The sequence below is a fragment of the Aspergillus fijiensis genome (genome assembly GCF_003184825.1).
Source record: "Aspergillus fijiensis CBS 313.89 unplaced genomic scaffold BO72scaffold_14, whole genome shotgun sequence".
NCBI lineage: Eukaryota > Fungi > Ascomycota > Eurotiomycetes > Eurotiales > Aspergillaceae > Aspergillus > Aspergillus fijiensis.
The window spans coordinates 224,704-238,460 of record NW_024468990.1 but is presented as its reverse complement, the minus strand read 5'-3'; the positions used below and the strand labels follow the sequence as shown (position 1 = coordinate 238,460).

The window sequence follows — 13,757 nt, the reverse complement described above, 5'->3', positions numbered from 1 at the left end:
AGTCTGGCAGAACGAGAGGAGAAGACACCCGAGAATCGTTTGCTGGGTGGCCACGCAGTTTCAATGTGATACGGGTGCTTTTCAGACCATCCATGATGCCGCGGTTTCCCCGCATTCCGCATAGTTTCACGTGGGAGACGTTTAAGAAATGTATGGGTAAGGTGACATGAAAAGCCTGTAGCTCTTGGGTAAGTATCATACTGTCTTTCAATGCACTCGGAGGGGACTAGAAAATACCGTAAGGTACTAGGTACCTAGTCCTAGCTAGTTAAGGTACGCACCAAAAAGCGGACGGTTTGTAAGATGGGACAAGGTTGTTGATTGGTTTCCTCGAGGTTGTTTACAAACCCGGTAAGCGCGTGTGTTGTCGCGGGTTGTTGTTGTTGTCCTCGTTGTCCGTCAGCAAAGTACCACCCGGTCATGGCACCATCATCTTCCAACTCTATCTCCCCTCATCACCATCTTTCCCTCTTTCATCACCCCTCATCAATCTGTATCCCCCACTGTCAGCTGCTCGTCTCTTCTCATCTTTATTGATCTCGGATCCCAACCTGATTCATCACGGAAAAAGGCAGCCAAATTTGCAACATGAGAGGCGAGGTAAGAAGTATACTGGTTTCCCGAGCGTTTGCTTCCCCGCACGGCTCCCCTCCTCCACCCCTCCCCTCGATTAGCTTCGAGTTACCTCAAGACGACCGGCTTGTTGTGTAATTCTAGCCACTCTCGGAATCTAACGTGATCTATCAATCAGGTCTGCCATATTCACATCGGCCAGGCCGGTATCCAGCTGGGGAACAGTGCCTGGGAGCTGTAAGTTATCCCCGCCCACTCCATCATGACATGATCCGCACCGTCGCCCAGGACAGACCAGTGCTGAACCCATGGCTTCATAACAGATATTTGCTTGAACATGGTCTCAAGGCAGACGGTCACCTAAACCCCGATGCCGTTGATGAAACCAGATCTGCGGGCTCTTTCGAAACGTTCTTCAGCGAATCCAGCAACGGAAAATATGTCCCTCGCTCGATCTTCGTCGATCTTGACCCATCGGTAGGGCTTCTATCGAGTCAGTTCCATTGGAAGTGATTATACAGGCTAATAATTGTAGCCTGTTGACGAGGTTCGAACTGGGCAATACCGCCAGCTGTTTCACCCTGAAACCCTGATCAATGGCAAGGAGGATGCTGCTAACAACTGTCTGACTCCCAGAAGCGTCTGTCAATTATAGCAAGGGCTGACTTTGTCTAGATGCACGTGGACACTACACCATCGGGAAAGAAATGGTTGAAGAAGTCGCCGACCGCATTCGTCGTGTTGCCGGTATGTATTCACCCGGCGTCACTGGCTGCTCGAACGTACTAAACAATATACTTACCATCTCAGATAATTGCTCCTCGCTTCAGGGCTTTCTAGTATTCCATTCATTTGGCGGCGGTACTGGCTCTGGCTTTGGCGCCTTGTTGCTGGAACGCCTTTCGACCGAGTACGGCAAGAAATCGAAGCTTGAGTTTGCCATTTACCCTTCACCTCGCGTCTCTACTGCTGTTGTCGAGCCATACAACGCGGTTCTGTCGACACACAGCACAATCGAGAATGCTGACTGCACTTTTCTGGTTGACAACGAGGCTGTCTACGAGATCTGTCGCCGCAACCTGGATATCCCACGTCCTGGCTACGACCACCTCAACCGCCTCATCGCGCAGGTGGTGAGCTCAATTACATCCAGTCTCCGCTTTGAGGGCGCCCTGAATGTCGACTTGGCCGAATTCCAGACCAACCTGGTTCCTTTCCCCCGCATTCACTATCCATTGATCTCATTTGCACCTGTGGTTTCAAGCAACCGCAGTTCGCACGAGAGCTTTAAAGTTCAGGATCTGACCTTCCAGTGTACGTGTTCTGGATGGTGTCGAGGCTCTCTCGTAGATATGAAGAGGCGATATCTAACAATGCTCTCCAGGTATTGAGCCCCATAACCAGATGGTGGTTTGCGACCCACGGAAGGGCAAGTACATGGCGGTTGCTTTGTTGTACCGTGGTGACGTTATCCCGCGCGACTGTAACCAGGCTATTGCCGCTGTCAAAGCGAAGAATACATTCCACCTGGTCGAATGGTGCCCTACAGGGTTCAAGTTGGGCATCAATTTCCAGAAACCCATGCGCGTTCCTAACAGCGAGCTCGCTCCCGTTGATCGGTCGGTCAGCATGCTCGCGAATACTACTTCAATCGCCGAAGCATGGGGTCGCTTGGATCATAAGTTCGATCTGATGTATGCCAAGCGCGCGTTTGTTCACTGGTATGTGGGTGAGGGTATGGAGGAAGGCGAGTTCTCCGAAGCCCGCGAAGACTTGGCTGCGCTGGAAAAGGACTACGAGGAGGTTGCCGGCGACAGCCTGGAAACTGAGGATCTGGAGGCAGAGTACTGAGCGTTATCCGCGTTCTGCTTTGATTTCCTTTGCGTCTTGGTCTGCCGAATGCTTTGTTTTCGTTTTTAGCGTGTGACAACCCCCTCCTGTTTTTGTTTTCCTCAGCCCCCTCTTGACCGTTCCTGCTTTTGCCTCGTTTGGCTTCACTTGTTTTGGCCAAGAAAATTCGGGAGAAAAAGCTAGAGGTGCTCCGGGATCTGTAATGCTGTAATGAGTCTGCGGTCTAAATACGGCCAAGGTGGATTGTGAATGATGTCTATTACGTCGTTGAATAATTTACAAGATGCTATTCTAAGAGCTGGCGTGTCGTGTCTAGTGTATCCGAGCCCTAGCTGCCACCCAGAGAGTCTCGCTCAATCGGCAGCGATCTCCATATCTTGAAGCACGCGCAGCGTAGTCTCATACGTCCACATGGTCACCGCACTGGCCGGCGCCGCCTTGAACAAACTGACCGTCAGTCCACGATACAGGCCCCGAACGCCCTGCGTCCTCACAATCATCGCCATCGTACTGAAGACCCCCCGATACTCCGGAATATTCCGATGCACGTACAACAGCCGGGTCGGGCCCTGCACCTGCAATCGCTTCCGCACCAGATCCAGCGGGAACATCGCCGTCTTGGCCAAGACACTCGCCATCACGCCGGCCGCCGCATCCCCACTGCCCGCCGGCAGGTAGGGCACCTGCTGTGGCAGCGTGGCCACGACGGGCCGCAGCGCCTCATACGTCGCGAAGAACAACCCCATGTACGGCACCACCTGGCCCACCGCGGCGCTGCCGCCCCGGAAAAACCCCCGCGGGCCCTCCTGGCGCGCAATATCCCGCACCGAGGCCAGCAGCGACGTGTAGACGCGCTCCGTGCCCTGGGCGGCGAACCGCGTGCGCAGCAGATCCAGCGGATAGGTGGACAAGGTGGCCAGGCCGCCGGCCAGAGCCCCGGAGATGAAGGATTCGGCTGAGGGGGGCAGGCGAGTGGGTAGTTCGGTGGCGAGGATTTGGGTCGTCGTGCGGTAGGTGCTGAATTGAATGATGCCGTAGGCCAGGTAGAGGAGTTCCGCGGGGACGTTGCCTTTCCAGAGACCCTGTTTTTTTGGGCATGGTTGTAAGTGATGTGGTCTGGGGTTTGGGTATGCTTGGTGTATCTTGGGGAAGGGAAAGGCTGGGAAAACGCACTGTGATTCCTTCCTCGCGGAGGATCGACTTCATCGTCGATAGAGTGCCCTTGTACACTGGTCCGGTGACATGCTGGTGGGAGATTGGGTCGGAGAGGGAGTGGATTTGGAGTTGGAGGCGGATTTTCACGACGTCGAGGGGGGCGATGCAGAATCTGGCGTGGTTTTGGGGTTTCCGGTCAGCTTTGGCTTCGATGAAGCGATTTGGGGGCAAACGCGAGGCGGTTGCGATGCTTGGGGGAAAAACCATAACGTACCGTGAGAAGAGGCCTGCGATTCCGCCCGCGAGGACGACTTGTCGTCGCGACCCCTGAGGAAGGACATGTTAGTCGATTTGCGCCTTGTGTGTGGGGAGGTGTATGCAGGAAGTAGGCAGATAAGAGCAAGACCGGCTTGCATAGTCGCAGGAAGAAAAAAAGAAGTCCAGCCAAGCCCAGATCCATGCACTCACCTCATCCTTGAGGTGTTCGCCCCCGGCCGACATGCATGTGATTGCGGAGGGTCAATGGGAAAAGATAAAACCAGAGAAGATCGGCGGGAGGTTCGCGCGCAGGCGCTGGTGATTGATCTGATCTCAAATGTAGCTTTATACCCAATAGAAGGTCATTTGAATCTGGCTCGTGGCGTTGGAGAAAAATCCACAATACTTGTATGCGACTTTTTTTTTGACTGGGTAACAAGTTGAACCGGCGATTGGGTCAGGAACACGTCAAAGGGTGAAATCTGGATGGTCTAGTCCTCCAATTGAACTGGAGCCGGCTAATTTTAGTGCGACTCCGATAGTGAATGCGCTGATAACACGCAGTCGGGGTGTAGTTAAGTGGGTGCAATGATTTGTGTCGGGGCGATAGATGATCGCCCAGGGCCAGAAAAAATGAAAGGCGCTCCCGCGCGCGATGACGTGAACTGAGGCTCGTTGTACGCGCCATTGTTGGTCTTGGAGCAAGGAGGGGAGCGCATCGTGATTTTGTTCGGGAATAACGAATTCACTGATGAATTTTTCTCTGCACCACGTCTATGTTCAAGTGGTGATGCTTTAATCGTTTTCCGGTGATAACACTATGCCTGGCAGATTAAAGCGGCATGAGGCTAGTCCACAAGCGAGAAGAAAGCGCGATGCGGATTGCGGAGAAAGAGTTCGACCTCCGAGCCGAGGCTCTCGTTCTTGACTGTCAGCTGATGTGCTTTGCTTCCCCTCCATGATCTCCTTCCCTTCTTTCCTTTAGTCCGGTCGCTATATATATATGCTTCTGCCTCATCTTGTGCAGCAGCGCTCGGAGCTCAGATGAAGTGAGATCGAAATGGCGTCCTTGTTAAAAAGAAGCCTACTGCGATCTCCTCGCATCGCAACAGCTCTCACCCCCGCACTCCGCCGCAGCTACGCAAAGACACCAAGTCTATGGCAGGAAAAGAAGGAGGAACCCGAGATCTCAGCAGAGCATGGACGGTCCCCTGCTCCAGTGAATCCTTCCGTTCTCATTTCAGAATCTGAGTTCGACCCAGACGACCACCAAGGCGCCGCCCCCGAAGTTACTCACCCTGAACGTGACCGCACCACCGCCAATGAAGAAGGTCGGCCGTCAGTCAGACCCTTGCGGATCCCTATCCAAATCGAAGGTAAATGGGTGGACGACATCCAGGCGACACAGGATGCTCTTCTGATCAAGCAACCTGGACGGAGGGAGTTCTCGGTACTCTATCACACGCTGCGCGATGCATGCAAATGCTCGCAGTGCGTCGACCCGTCTACCAAGCAACGCAATTTCCGCACCACCGACATACCCCTTGACATCCAGCCGCGGTCTATCGAGATCAATCACAAGAGAATGGTGGTAAATTGGGACCGGGGAATGGCAAAGGGCGAGAAGATACACAGATCCCAGTACGACATCGATCATATCAAACACGGTGTCTTCGCGCCCCTCCTGGAGGTTGCTAGCAGCAAGAGACGGTGGCGAAAGATTTGGAACCGTGCGACGATCGAAGAACATGTGTACTGGGTCGATTACGAGGATTTCATGCAGGAAAGTGAAGAATTCGCCTTGGCCCTGCGGAGCCTGGCCGAAACGGGACTCATCTTTGTCAAGAACATCCCGGACTCGCGCGCCGAGGTCGAGAAGATCGCGACGCGGCTCGGTCCCCTCCGCAACACGTTCTACGGCCCGACCTGGGATGTGCGCAACAAGCCCAATGCCGAGAATGTCGCCTACACGAACCAGTTCCTGAACTTCCACATGGACCTGATGTACATGAACGAGCCCCCGGGGTTCCAGCTGCTGCACTGCCTGCGGAACTCGTGCGACGGCGGCGAGTCACTCTTCGCCGACACCTTCCACGTGGCGCGGTCCATGTACCATGACCGGCGGCCGTACTGGAAGGCCCTGACGCGGCTGGACCTGACCTACGAGTACAACCACGCGGACCACTTCTACACCAACACCTGGCCGGTGTTCGAGCAGGAGTTCCCGCTGCCGCGGGAGGGCCTCCGGCGGCGGCTGACCCGCGTCAACTACTCGCCGCCCTTCCAGGCGAGCATCACGGACCGCTACCCGGACCACGGCGAGTACGCTCTGGCCGTGAAGGCGCTGGCGTACTTCGCGGCCAAGCTGGAGGACCCCAAGAATGTCTTCGAGCTGAAACTCGAGCCGGGCCAATGCGTCATCTTCGAGAACCGGCGCGTCGTGCACGCCCGCCGCGCCTTCAACACCGCCCAGGGCGATCGCTGGCTGGCCGGTGCGTACGTCGACGAGGATGCCGTGCTCTCCCGCGTCCGCACCGTGATTCGCAACCGGGCCTTTAGAAATATCTGGAATGAGCGCGACTACAGCCCTATGTTTCCCAGGATGCCAAATCAAGCCCGTCGGAACAAGGATCCTGAAAATTGGATGGCAAACGTTTGGCGAGCGGAAGACGAGTCGGAGTCGTAGGTTTTATATTCCTTCATCGTGCCATACTTGAATATGCATGTGTCTCGCCCTGCATGGCTAGATGCCCGAATAAAGCGGATTGCTTGACTTGCAAATTTTCATCTGTCCCTCATAAACAATATATCGCATGACTTCTACGAGAGGACATACACCGTAGATTTTGCTTCCATGTAGAGGATGTAAGACGGACATTTTACTTCGAGCGGCACAAGACCAGAGACGGCAAGGCAACGGAAGAAACCGAAACCGGTGGTACAATAATTAAATCTTTTGATTTTTTCTCAATATCCATCGCTAGATCTTAGAGAGAACTTGACAACTGGGAAGTATCTTTGAAAATAAATAAAAATGACGAGGAAATACAGGGACCCCCAATAACGCAGACCTATTCTATAATACTCAGACAGCCTTGTTAACCGAGTACGCGGCGAGGAAATCCGGGTCATTCTCAAGTTCTTCCTTAACCTGTGATTGCGAGAGACGTTAGCACGATTAACTTGCTTAGAAAAGAAGCAGGAAGAGGCAAAAAGAAAAAGAATAGAACATACAATATCCAACCCACCGACCAACTCGCCATCCACCCACAACTGGGGGAAAGTGGGCCAATCGGCGAACTCCTTCAGACCCTGGCGCACGTCCTCATCGGCCAGGATGTTGAAGAACCCGTACTTGACGCTGCGCTCGCGCAGGATCCCGACCAATTGCCGACTGAAGCCGCACTGGGGCGCGCTGGGCGTGCCCTTCATGAATAGCATGACCGGCGCGGCCTTGACCAGCTCCGCCAGGCGCGCGAACAGGGCCTCCTTTGTCTCCGCCGTCGCGGCGGGGCCAGCAGCAGCTCCTCCGCCTGTAGCTCCGTTGGGCGCTTGGGTGGCGGTCGTGGGCGCGGAGGCGTCCTCGCGGGGCACGGCGGTCAATGGTGGAGGGATGGCGGTCTTCTGCTGCTGTTGTTGGGTTTGTTGTGTCGTGTTGCTGCCGGCGCCGGCGTAGCGCTCGACGGCATCGCGCACGCGCACGGCTTCACTGCCGCTGATGGACTCGAGGATCTGGCCGTCGCGGACGAGGACGACGAAGGGCACGGCGGTGACGTCGTAGTCTTCGGAGATGTCGGGCAGCTCCTCGGCGTTGACGCTCAGGAAGGCGGTCGTTGGCGGGCTCGTCGCCGGGTATTGCGAGGCCAGGGCCGACAGCACGGCTCGCATCTGCGTACAGGGCGCCGCCCAGGGGGCGTAGAAGTACAGCACCAGCAGGCAGGTCGGCGGCAGCGAGGAGAGGTAGGTCGGGAACTCGGCCTCCGTGGCCACTTCGATGAGGGCGGACATTGTGCTTTTGTTTTTCTTTTTTTGGTTTTTTTGGTAGGCTTTTTGTTTTGATTATTTGCTGGTGGGTTCGGGGCAGGAGGGGAGAGGGAGGAAGTCTTGTGTGCGTGTGTGACTGTTACGATGGCGTGGGGTGGGGGAGAATATGAGCGAGCGCGGGCGGCGGGCGAGGTCGGCGGCGGGGAGAGGGAGGGGGGACCTTTAGAGGGCTGTCTGTCGAGAGTGCTGCACTGGATGAGAGGAGAAGTTGTTTGCTTGAATCTGCTTCGTTGAACAGGTTGTGGTACTCAATCTGGTGAGTATATTGAGTAGGAAGGAGGGGAAAGAGAAAAGATGACCAAGGTAGCAAAGACAATAAGAAGAGCACCAGGTACTATGAACGGAACAATCGAGGGAAGAAGAGGGAAAGGATGATCGATGGCGAAATTTTGGCCGCTTATCAGATCGAACCATGTTTTGTAATACAGCTACTCCGTACAATGTAACTAAATTATTCCCCCCTCCTCCTCCACCCATCTTGCGATCTTCGGCGCTCTGCAGCGGGTTTGATTGGTGGGATCCGAGGAAAGAAAGCTTCAGGATGAGTAATCACTTTGCCCTCGGGATGGACGCTTATCGGAAATTGATCGATTCATTGAACTGCAACAAATGGTCTCTGGAGTCTGGCTTGAAATTCCTCGTAACCATGAGCGCATCTATTGCGAAGCCTACTGTATAATGGCTCTTGGAGCCTGCGCAGGTCCAGCTTGCATGTTTCGCAGATGCAGCCCTCCTGCAGACGCTGCAGCAACCACAACTTGAACTCATCACCGCCTACGAGATGCTATCATCACGTGAGCCTGAAATTGATAGGATCTTCGCCGCGCGACATCCGAGCTCTGTCAATCGTCAGGCGAATTATCCCAGTTTTCTCGACATCTTTACAGCGAATTAGAAGGCGATTTCGTGTCTGAACCGGCTCTTGAATCAACTTGCTGGAACCGGTGTAGCTGGCTAAGCTGCTTCAGACACTTCAACCCATTGCCGCTGTCAACCCAGAAATGGCCGGATCCAGAAAGCGCAAGCACGCCGATTGCTCGGACGACGAGAGTCCGGTGAAAACCAACCCAGACACAGGGAACGGCTTCGGAGTCGCACAAACCCTTGCGTCCCTTCAGAGGTCGACATCGGAATCAAACGACAACAACGAGAACTCTGCGACATCCGACGCCGGGGCCGATAAGGCGCCGAATGGAGCTCAGCGACCGAGCAAGAAGAAGCGTGTGGATGGTGTCAAGACCAAGTACCCCGTCCTCACCTACGTCGAAGGGCGATTACAGTCATCCATTCGGATCGCAGACCTACAGGGTCTGCTCCTATACTGTTTTGCCGATGGCATTGCACCACAGTGGATCTCCATCAAGCACTCCGGCTATGTACGAAAGATTGTGGTAGTGATGGTACCCGGCCTGGAACTTGGGATGCTGGATGGATCTATACCGCTGGCACCGGAGGAGACCAGCGAACAGATGGACGTGGACAAGGATACAGAAACTACGGAGAAACAGGAGGAGGATCCCAAGACGGCGGACTTTGCCCGATGGAAGCAAGGCCTGCCTCTGGAGGATCGGTCCCACCGGTTCAACCCGCGGCCATTGACGCGGGAGAGTCTCCCAGAGCCTCTGCAGTCGTTGGCAGATATGTTTCCTCACGCTTGGCCGGTGAAGGCGCCTGGAGACACGAAGTACAACAAAGTGCACTCGCCGCTCCAGGCGATGCTCCTCACGCCACTTCCGAAGAATAAGGAGAGTAACAACACGAAAGGTCCGAAACCGGTCAGGGTCGACAAGAACCAGGCTTCCCAGAGAACGCCAATCACTACATTTATCAGTTCCGTCGCGGATCTGCGCGAAAACGACTACGTCCTACATCCCTCTCTCATGGCCAGCGAGCAAGAGAGGTTGACTTTAGCGGAGAACCGCAAGCGAGCCGGTCAATCTGCAGAGGATGGATGGGTTGATACCCACGTTGAAAGCCTAGAGGCTGGCCAGGTACCGGAGGCTGAGATCCAGCAGGGAAGCATGACCGCTGGACGGGACGTATTGGCGCTGGATTGCGAAATGTGTATCACGGAGGGAGGCCAGTCCGAACTCACGCGGGTTAGCTTGGTCCGCTGGGACGGGGAGGTTGTACTCGACGAGCTCGTGAAGCCACAAAAGCCCATCATCGACTACCTCACTCGATTCTCCGGCATCACCAAGGAGAAGCTCGACCCCGTCACCACCACCCTCGCCGACATTCAGCAGAAGCTTCTCACCATCCTTACGCCCCGAGCCATCCTCGTCGGCCACTCCCTCAACTCTGATATGAACGCCCTCAAGATGACCCATCCCTTCATCGTCGACACCACCTTCATTTACCCCCACCCACGCGGCCCGCCCCTCAAATGCAGCCTGAAGTGGCTCACTCAAAAATACATGGGCAAGGAGATCCAAAAGGGCCAAACCGGCCACGACTCCATCGAAGACGCCCGCGCCGTGCTCGAGCTCGTCAAGCAGAAGTGCGAGAAGGGCGAGCGCTGGGGCACGGGCGACAATTCCAACGAAAGCATCTTCAAACGCCTTGGCCGCACCACCCGGCCTGGCAAGCACACTCCCTCAACCAACAACAACACAACCAATAATACCCCTGAAGGCCGCACCGGCGCCGTTGTCGACTGGGGCAACCCCGAGCGCGGCTTCGGCGCCCAGGCGACCGTCGCAATTGGCTGCGTCGACGACAACGACGTCGTCAACGGCATCGCCTCCGCCGTCAACGGCGACAACACCCACCCTTCCATCCCCGGCGGCGGCGTGGACTTCACCTGGGCGCGTCTGCGCGAGCTCGAACTCCACCGTGGCTTCTGCAATCGTCTCCCCGACCCCAACAACGCCAACGAAGCGACGGCCGTGGTCCCTGCCGCCGAGGAAACCACAGCAACAACAACGTCCAGTAATGCCGCTCCCACCGCAGCAGCCACAAGTACGACATTACCCTGTGAGGAGAAAACAGAAGAAGAGCGCCCAGCAACGACGCCACAATTATCGGACGTGGTCAGCCGGACGGTCGCGAACATCCAGCGCATCTACGACGCCCTCCCGCCCTGTACCTTGTTCATGGTCTACTCGGGCACCGGCGACCCCCGCGAGGTCGCCCGTCTGCAGGCGATGCACAAGCTGTTCCGCGAGGAGTATAACTCCAAGAAGCCGTGGGATGAGCTGAGCGTCAAGTGGACGGATACGGAGGAGCAGGCGCTCAAGAAGGCCTGTGAGCGGGCTCGCGAGGGCTGTGGGTTTATGTGTGTAAAATGAATGTGTACTGTGTGTGTTTCCCGCTTATCTAGGGCGGTTGGTGTCTTGGAATGGTGAAAATTGGGGGCTGGATCTCGAATCATGTATCTACTTTTGGGGGAAGGGAGCTTCAGGTACTCTACCAAGCCATTGATCTATTTGTGGATTTATGTGGCTTTGCTTGTGGGACTTACTCGATCCGGGTCTCATGTATGGATCATAGATATCATCTGATTGTTATTCTGATCAAGGGAGGTAGATTGTAGCCTTGACCTCACACGGAAGAGGAAATATTATTCGGGGGGGTGTCTCGAACAGAGAAGGAGATACAATCTAGACTTAACCAGCCTAATCCGTCCACCGGATTCACCCACCCACCCACCTACCCACCTGTTCACCGATACGCCGGTAAGGAGAAAACTGAAGGGAACACTTTTCGTGCGCCGAAGAAAAGAAAAGAAAAAGCATGGCGTAACCTTGGAAGGCCAAGTTTGGGGTTCTTAAAAGGACAGATAGGGTTGAATCGAAAAATGTTTTGCTAGCGAAGAGGAGGAGGCAATCTGAGGGAATTCCCGCCTTCACCGATATTTCAACGAGAAGTATCGGTTTCCATGGCCTCCTCGCGTTGCATGGCCAGTCGGACCATGATGTCGCGCGCGGCGGTCTGGGCCTTGCGCTTCTCGCTAGTGTCCGTGGCCTGGACGTCGTTCATGGCAACAGGGGGGTTTTCTTTGCCGGCACTGGGTAGATTCGGCTCGGTTGGGTTAAAGGTTTCGCCATTATTCAGTTTGCCGTTGGGGAGTGACTGGCCTGGCGCGGAGAATAGGTTATTTGCAGACTGCCGTCTTCGAAGGCTCCGAGAGCGTGTCCGGCGAGGTTCTTGGCCCGGGGCTGGTTCACTGGGGCTGGTGGCGGCGAGAGAAGCCGTTTCCTTGGGATTGTTGGCTCCGTTGATGTTGTTGGTGTTTTGTTCGGCAAGTGGTGCGGGCTTGAGGTGAGAGAAAATGTCAGGTTTGGTGGTCTGGCTGAATGACTTGCGGGGCCGGCCTGCCTTCCTCGCGCTGGTGGAAGTTTTATCGGCCGGTTGAGCCAACCGGGGCCGTTTGACGACTGGCTCCCTTGGCTGCGAGTTCGTAGAAGCTTCCAGGCTTCCGTCCATATTGTGATCGTCGTGTGGTGTTTGATGTCGAGAGTGGCTAACTTCGATGCGCAATCGAGGGGACCCCAAGGGGCTTGGTTCGCGGGTCGTCGTATCCGTCGTATGGACTGTTTCTGAATTCCGGAGGGGTGGATCCTTGAGTGGAATCTTGACGGCCGGTATAGTATTCCTACCATCCAGAGCAAAGTCGCCGATACTCTCGTCGTCATCGTCATCGTCAAACGAGTCCCCGATCGGCTGCGTTCGACCACTTGGGAACGAGTCGGGCCACGGCCGCTTCCTGCTCCCCTGCAGTAGTCCTGGACTCCGTACTTCCGGTAGCATCTCGCCCACAGTCAATATCGGTAGTGAAGGGGGCAGTTGCTCCTGCTGTCTAGCCGATTGTTGTTCCTCCACGTAGCGGTTCTTCAACTTCAAGGCTTCAATCTCCAATTTGAGTCTTTCGATCTCCTCGGACTTCGATCGGAGCTCCTTCAACACCGTCGCGATCATCAGGTCCTTGCTAGCAGGGCTGTTCATGTCTGGACCGAAGCGACCGGGGCCGTTCAACTCGATACGTAGGGCGGTAAATGCATGTTTGAGTTCGAACATGGTATCGTGGAGGTTGCTGACCGAGCTGGAAATATGATCAAGGCTAAGACCTTGATGTTGAATCTGTTGTTCCACCGAGATCCCATGACTCTCCAGCTCCGTGGATCCGGCCGGGACCAAAGCGCCTGGCTGAAAAGGAGCCCTATCTCGTCGTTGTTCCTGTGGTGGGCATATCAGACGTTCGAGCGCTCCATCTTTGAAGGTAGGTTCGACGGTACGCATGGTCACGATCTCCCTGAATGACACTTTGGAAAGCTTCCAGAAGATGTTTGGACTTAGGGATTGTTGTTAGCTTAACACAAGAAGATCTAACATCATCCGTTTCTTACCCATTGTCGAGGGCACACAGAGCACCCAGCTTTTGCTGGCAAAGCTTGCAGGAGACTTCCTGTAGGATGCGACCCCGCAATTTGCTCAACTCCGAGGACTGGGGGATCTGCTTCTTTTCCGAGGAGATAGAAATGCGATGCAGCTCGACACTCAGCCACCCCGCCGCTATAGAGTAGGAGTTCGAAAGCTTCGCCCACTCGTTCTCCAAGGCGGCGAGAGAGCTGGAGCATCGCGAGCACTGGCACAGGATCGCGGGTCGAGTTAGGCGGGACAAATCCATGGTGGCAGACATGATGAGGGATAAGCGAGGGGGGATGCGTGGCACCCACGCCGGGGGGAAAATTGGGTGGTGATCGGTTGTGTCGCTGTAGCAGAATCTCACTTCTCTGAGGAAAGGGGTGGGGGGGGGGGGGAAGGAGAGGAAGAGGTCGCAAGTTGAGACAGGACGTTCCGAATCCATCAGGGCAAACCTGCCTGCCCGCGAAGATCCAGAGGTCTCGATTGCTGACTCAGCCATCAACTGGGGA

At 55.4% G+C, this 13,757-nt stretch overlaps 6 protein-coding genes across 6 annotated transcripts; 3 read left to right on the top strand and 3 right to left on the bottom strand.

Annotated features, from left to right (window-relative positions):
* Nucleotides 1-408: 408 nt before the first annotated feature.
* BO72DRAFT_446412 (tubulin alpha chain) lies at nt 409-2,891 on the top strand. Its single transcript, XM_040944291.1, has 7 exons — nt 409-600; nt 752-810; nt 897-1,050; nt 1,109-1,196; nt 1,249-1,320; nt 1,384-1,887; nt 1,958-2,891. The coding sequence occupies exons 1-7, from the start codon at nt 589-591 to the stop codon at nt 2,422-2,424; spliced, it is 1,356 nt and encodes a 451-aa protein (XP_040803128.1). The 5' UTR covers nt 409-588; the 3' UTR covers nt 2,425-2,891.
* BO72DRAFT_506083 (thiamine transporter TPC1) lies at nt 2,371-4,080 on the bottom strand (the record flags this gene model as incomplete). Its single annotated transcript, XM_040949216.1, has 4 exons — nt 2,371-3,506; nt 3,598-3,751; nt 3,854-3,906; nt 4,048-4,080. 4 exons carry the CDS (start codon nt 4,078-4,080, stop codon nt 2,778-2,780), a joined length of 969 nt encoding a protein of 322 aa, XP_040803127.1. The 3' UTR covers nt 2,371-2,777.
* A 711-nt stretch (nt 4,081-4,791) lies between these two features.
* Nucleotides 4,792-6,663, top strand: BO72DRAFT_446411 (putative Gamma-butyrobetaine hydroxylase subfamily). The gene has a single exon (XM_040944290.1). The coding sequence runs from the start codon at nt 4,898-4,900 to the stop codon at nt 6,521-6,523; it is 1,626 nt and encodes a 541-aa protein (XP_040803126.1). The 5' UTR covers nt 4,792-4,897; the 3' UTR covers nt 6,524-6,663.
* Nucleotides 6,664-6,777: 114 nt separating this feature from the next.
* BO72DRAFT_425366 (PICOT family protein) lies at nt 6,778-8,240 on the bottom strand. Its single transcript, XM_040942904.1, has 2 exons — nt 7,072-8,240; nt 6,778-6,988 (listed from the first exon to the last, which is right to left on the bottom strand). Exons 1-2 carry the CDS (start codon nt 7,843-7,845, stop codon nt 6,923-6,925), a joined length of 840 nt encoding a protein of 279 aa, XP_040803125.1. The 5' UTR covers nt 7,846-8,240; the 3' UTR covers nt 6,778-6,922.
* A 264-nt stretch (nt 8,241-8,504) lies between these two features.
* BO72DRAFT_526225 (RNA exonuclease) lies at nt 8,505-11,366 on the top strand. Its single transcript, XM_040950013.1, has one exon. It carries the CDS (start codon nt 8,883-8,885, stop codon nt 11,169-11,171), a length of 2,289 nt encoding a protein of 762 aa, XP_040803124.1. The 5' UTR covers nt 8,505-8,882; the 3' UTR covers nt 11,172-11,366.
* A 42-nt stretch (nt 11,367-11,408) lies between these two features.
* On the bottom strand, nt 11,409-13,637 carry BO72DRAFT_526224 (uncharacterized protein). Its single transcript, XM_040950012.1, has 2 exons — nt 13,230-13,637; nt 11,409-13,174 (listed from the first exon to the last, which is right to left on the bottom strand). The coding sequence occupies exons 1-2, from the start codon at nt 13,520-13,522 to the stop codon at nt 11,740-11,742; spliced, it is 1,728 nt and encodes a 575-aa protein (XP_040803123.1). The 5' UTR covers nt 13,523-13,637; the 3' UTR covers nt 11,409-11,739.
* Between the last annotated feature and the right edge of the window lie 120 nt (nt 13,638-13,757).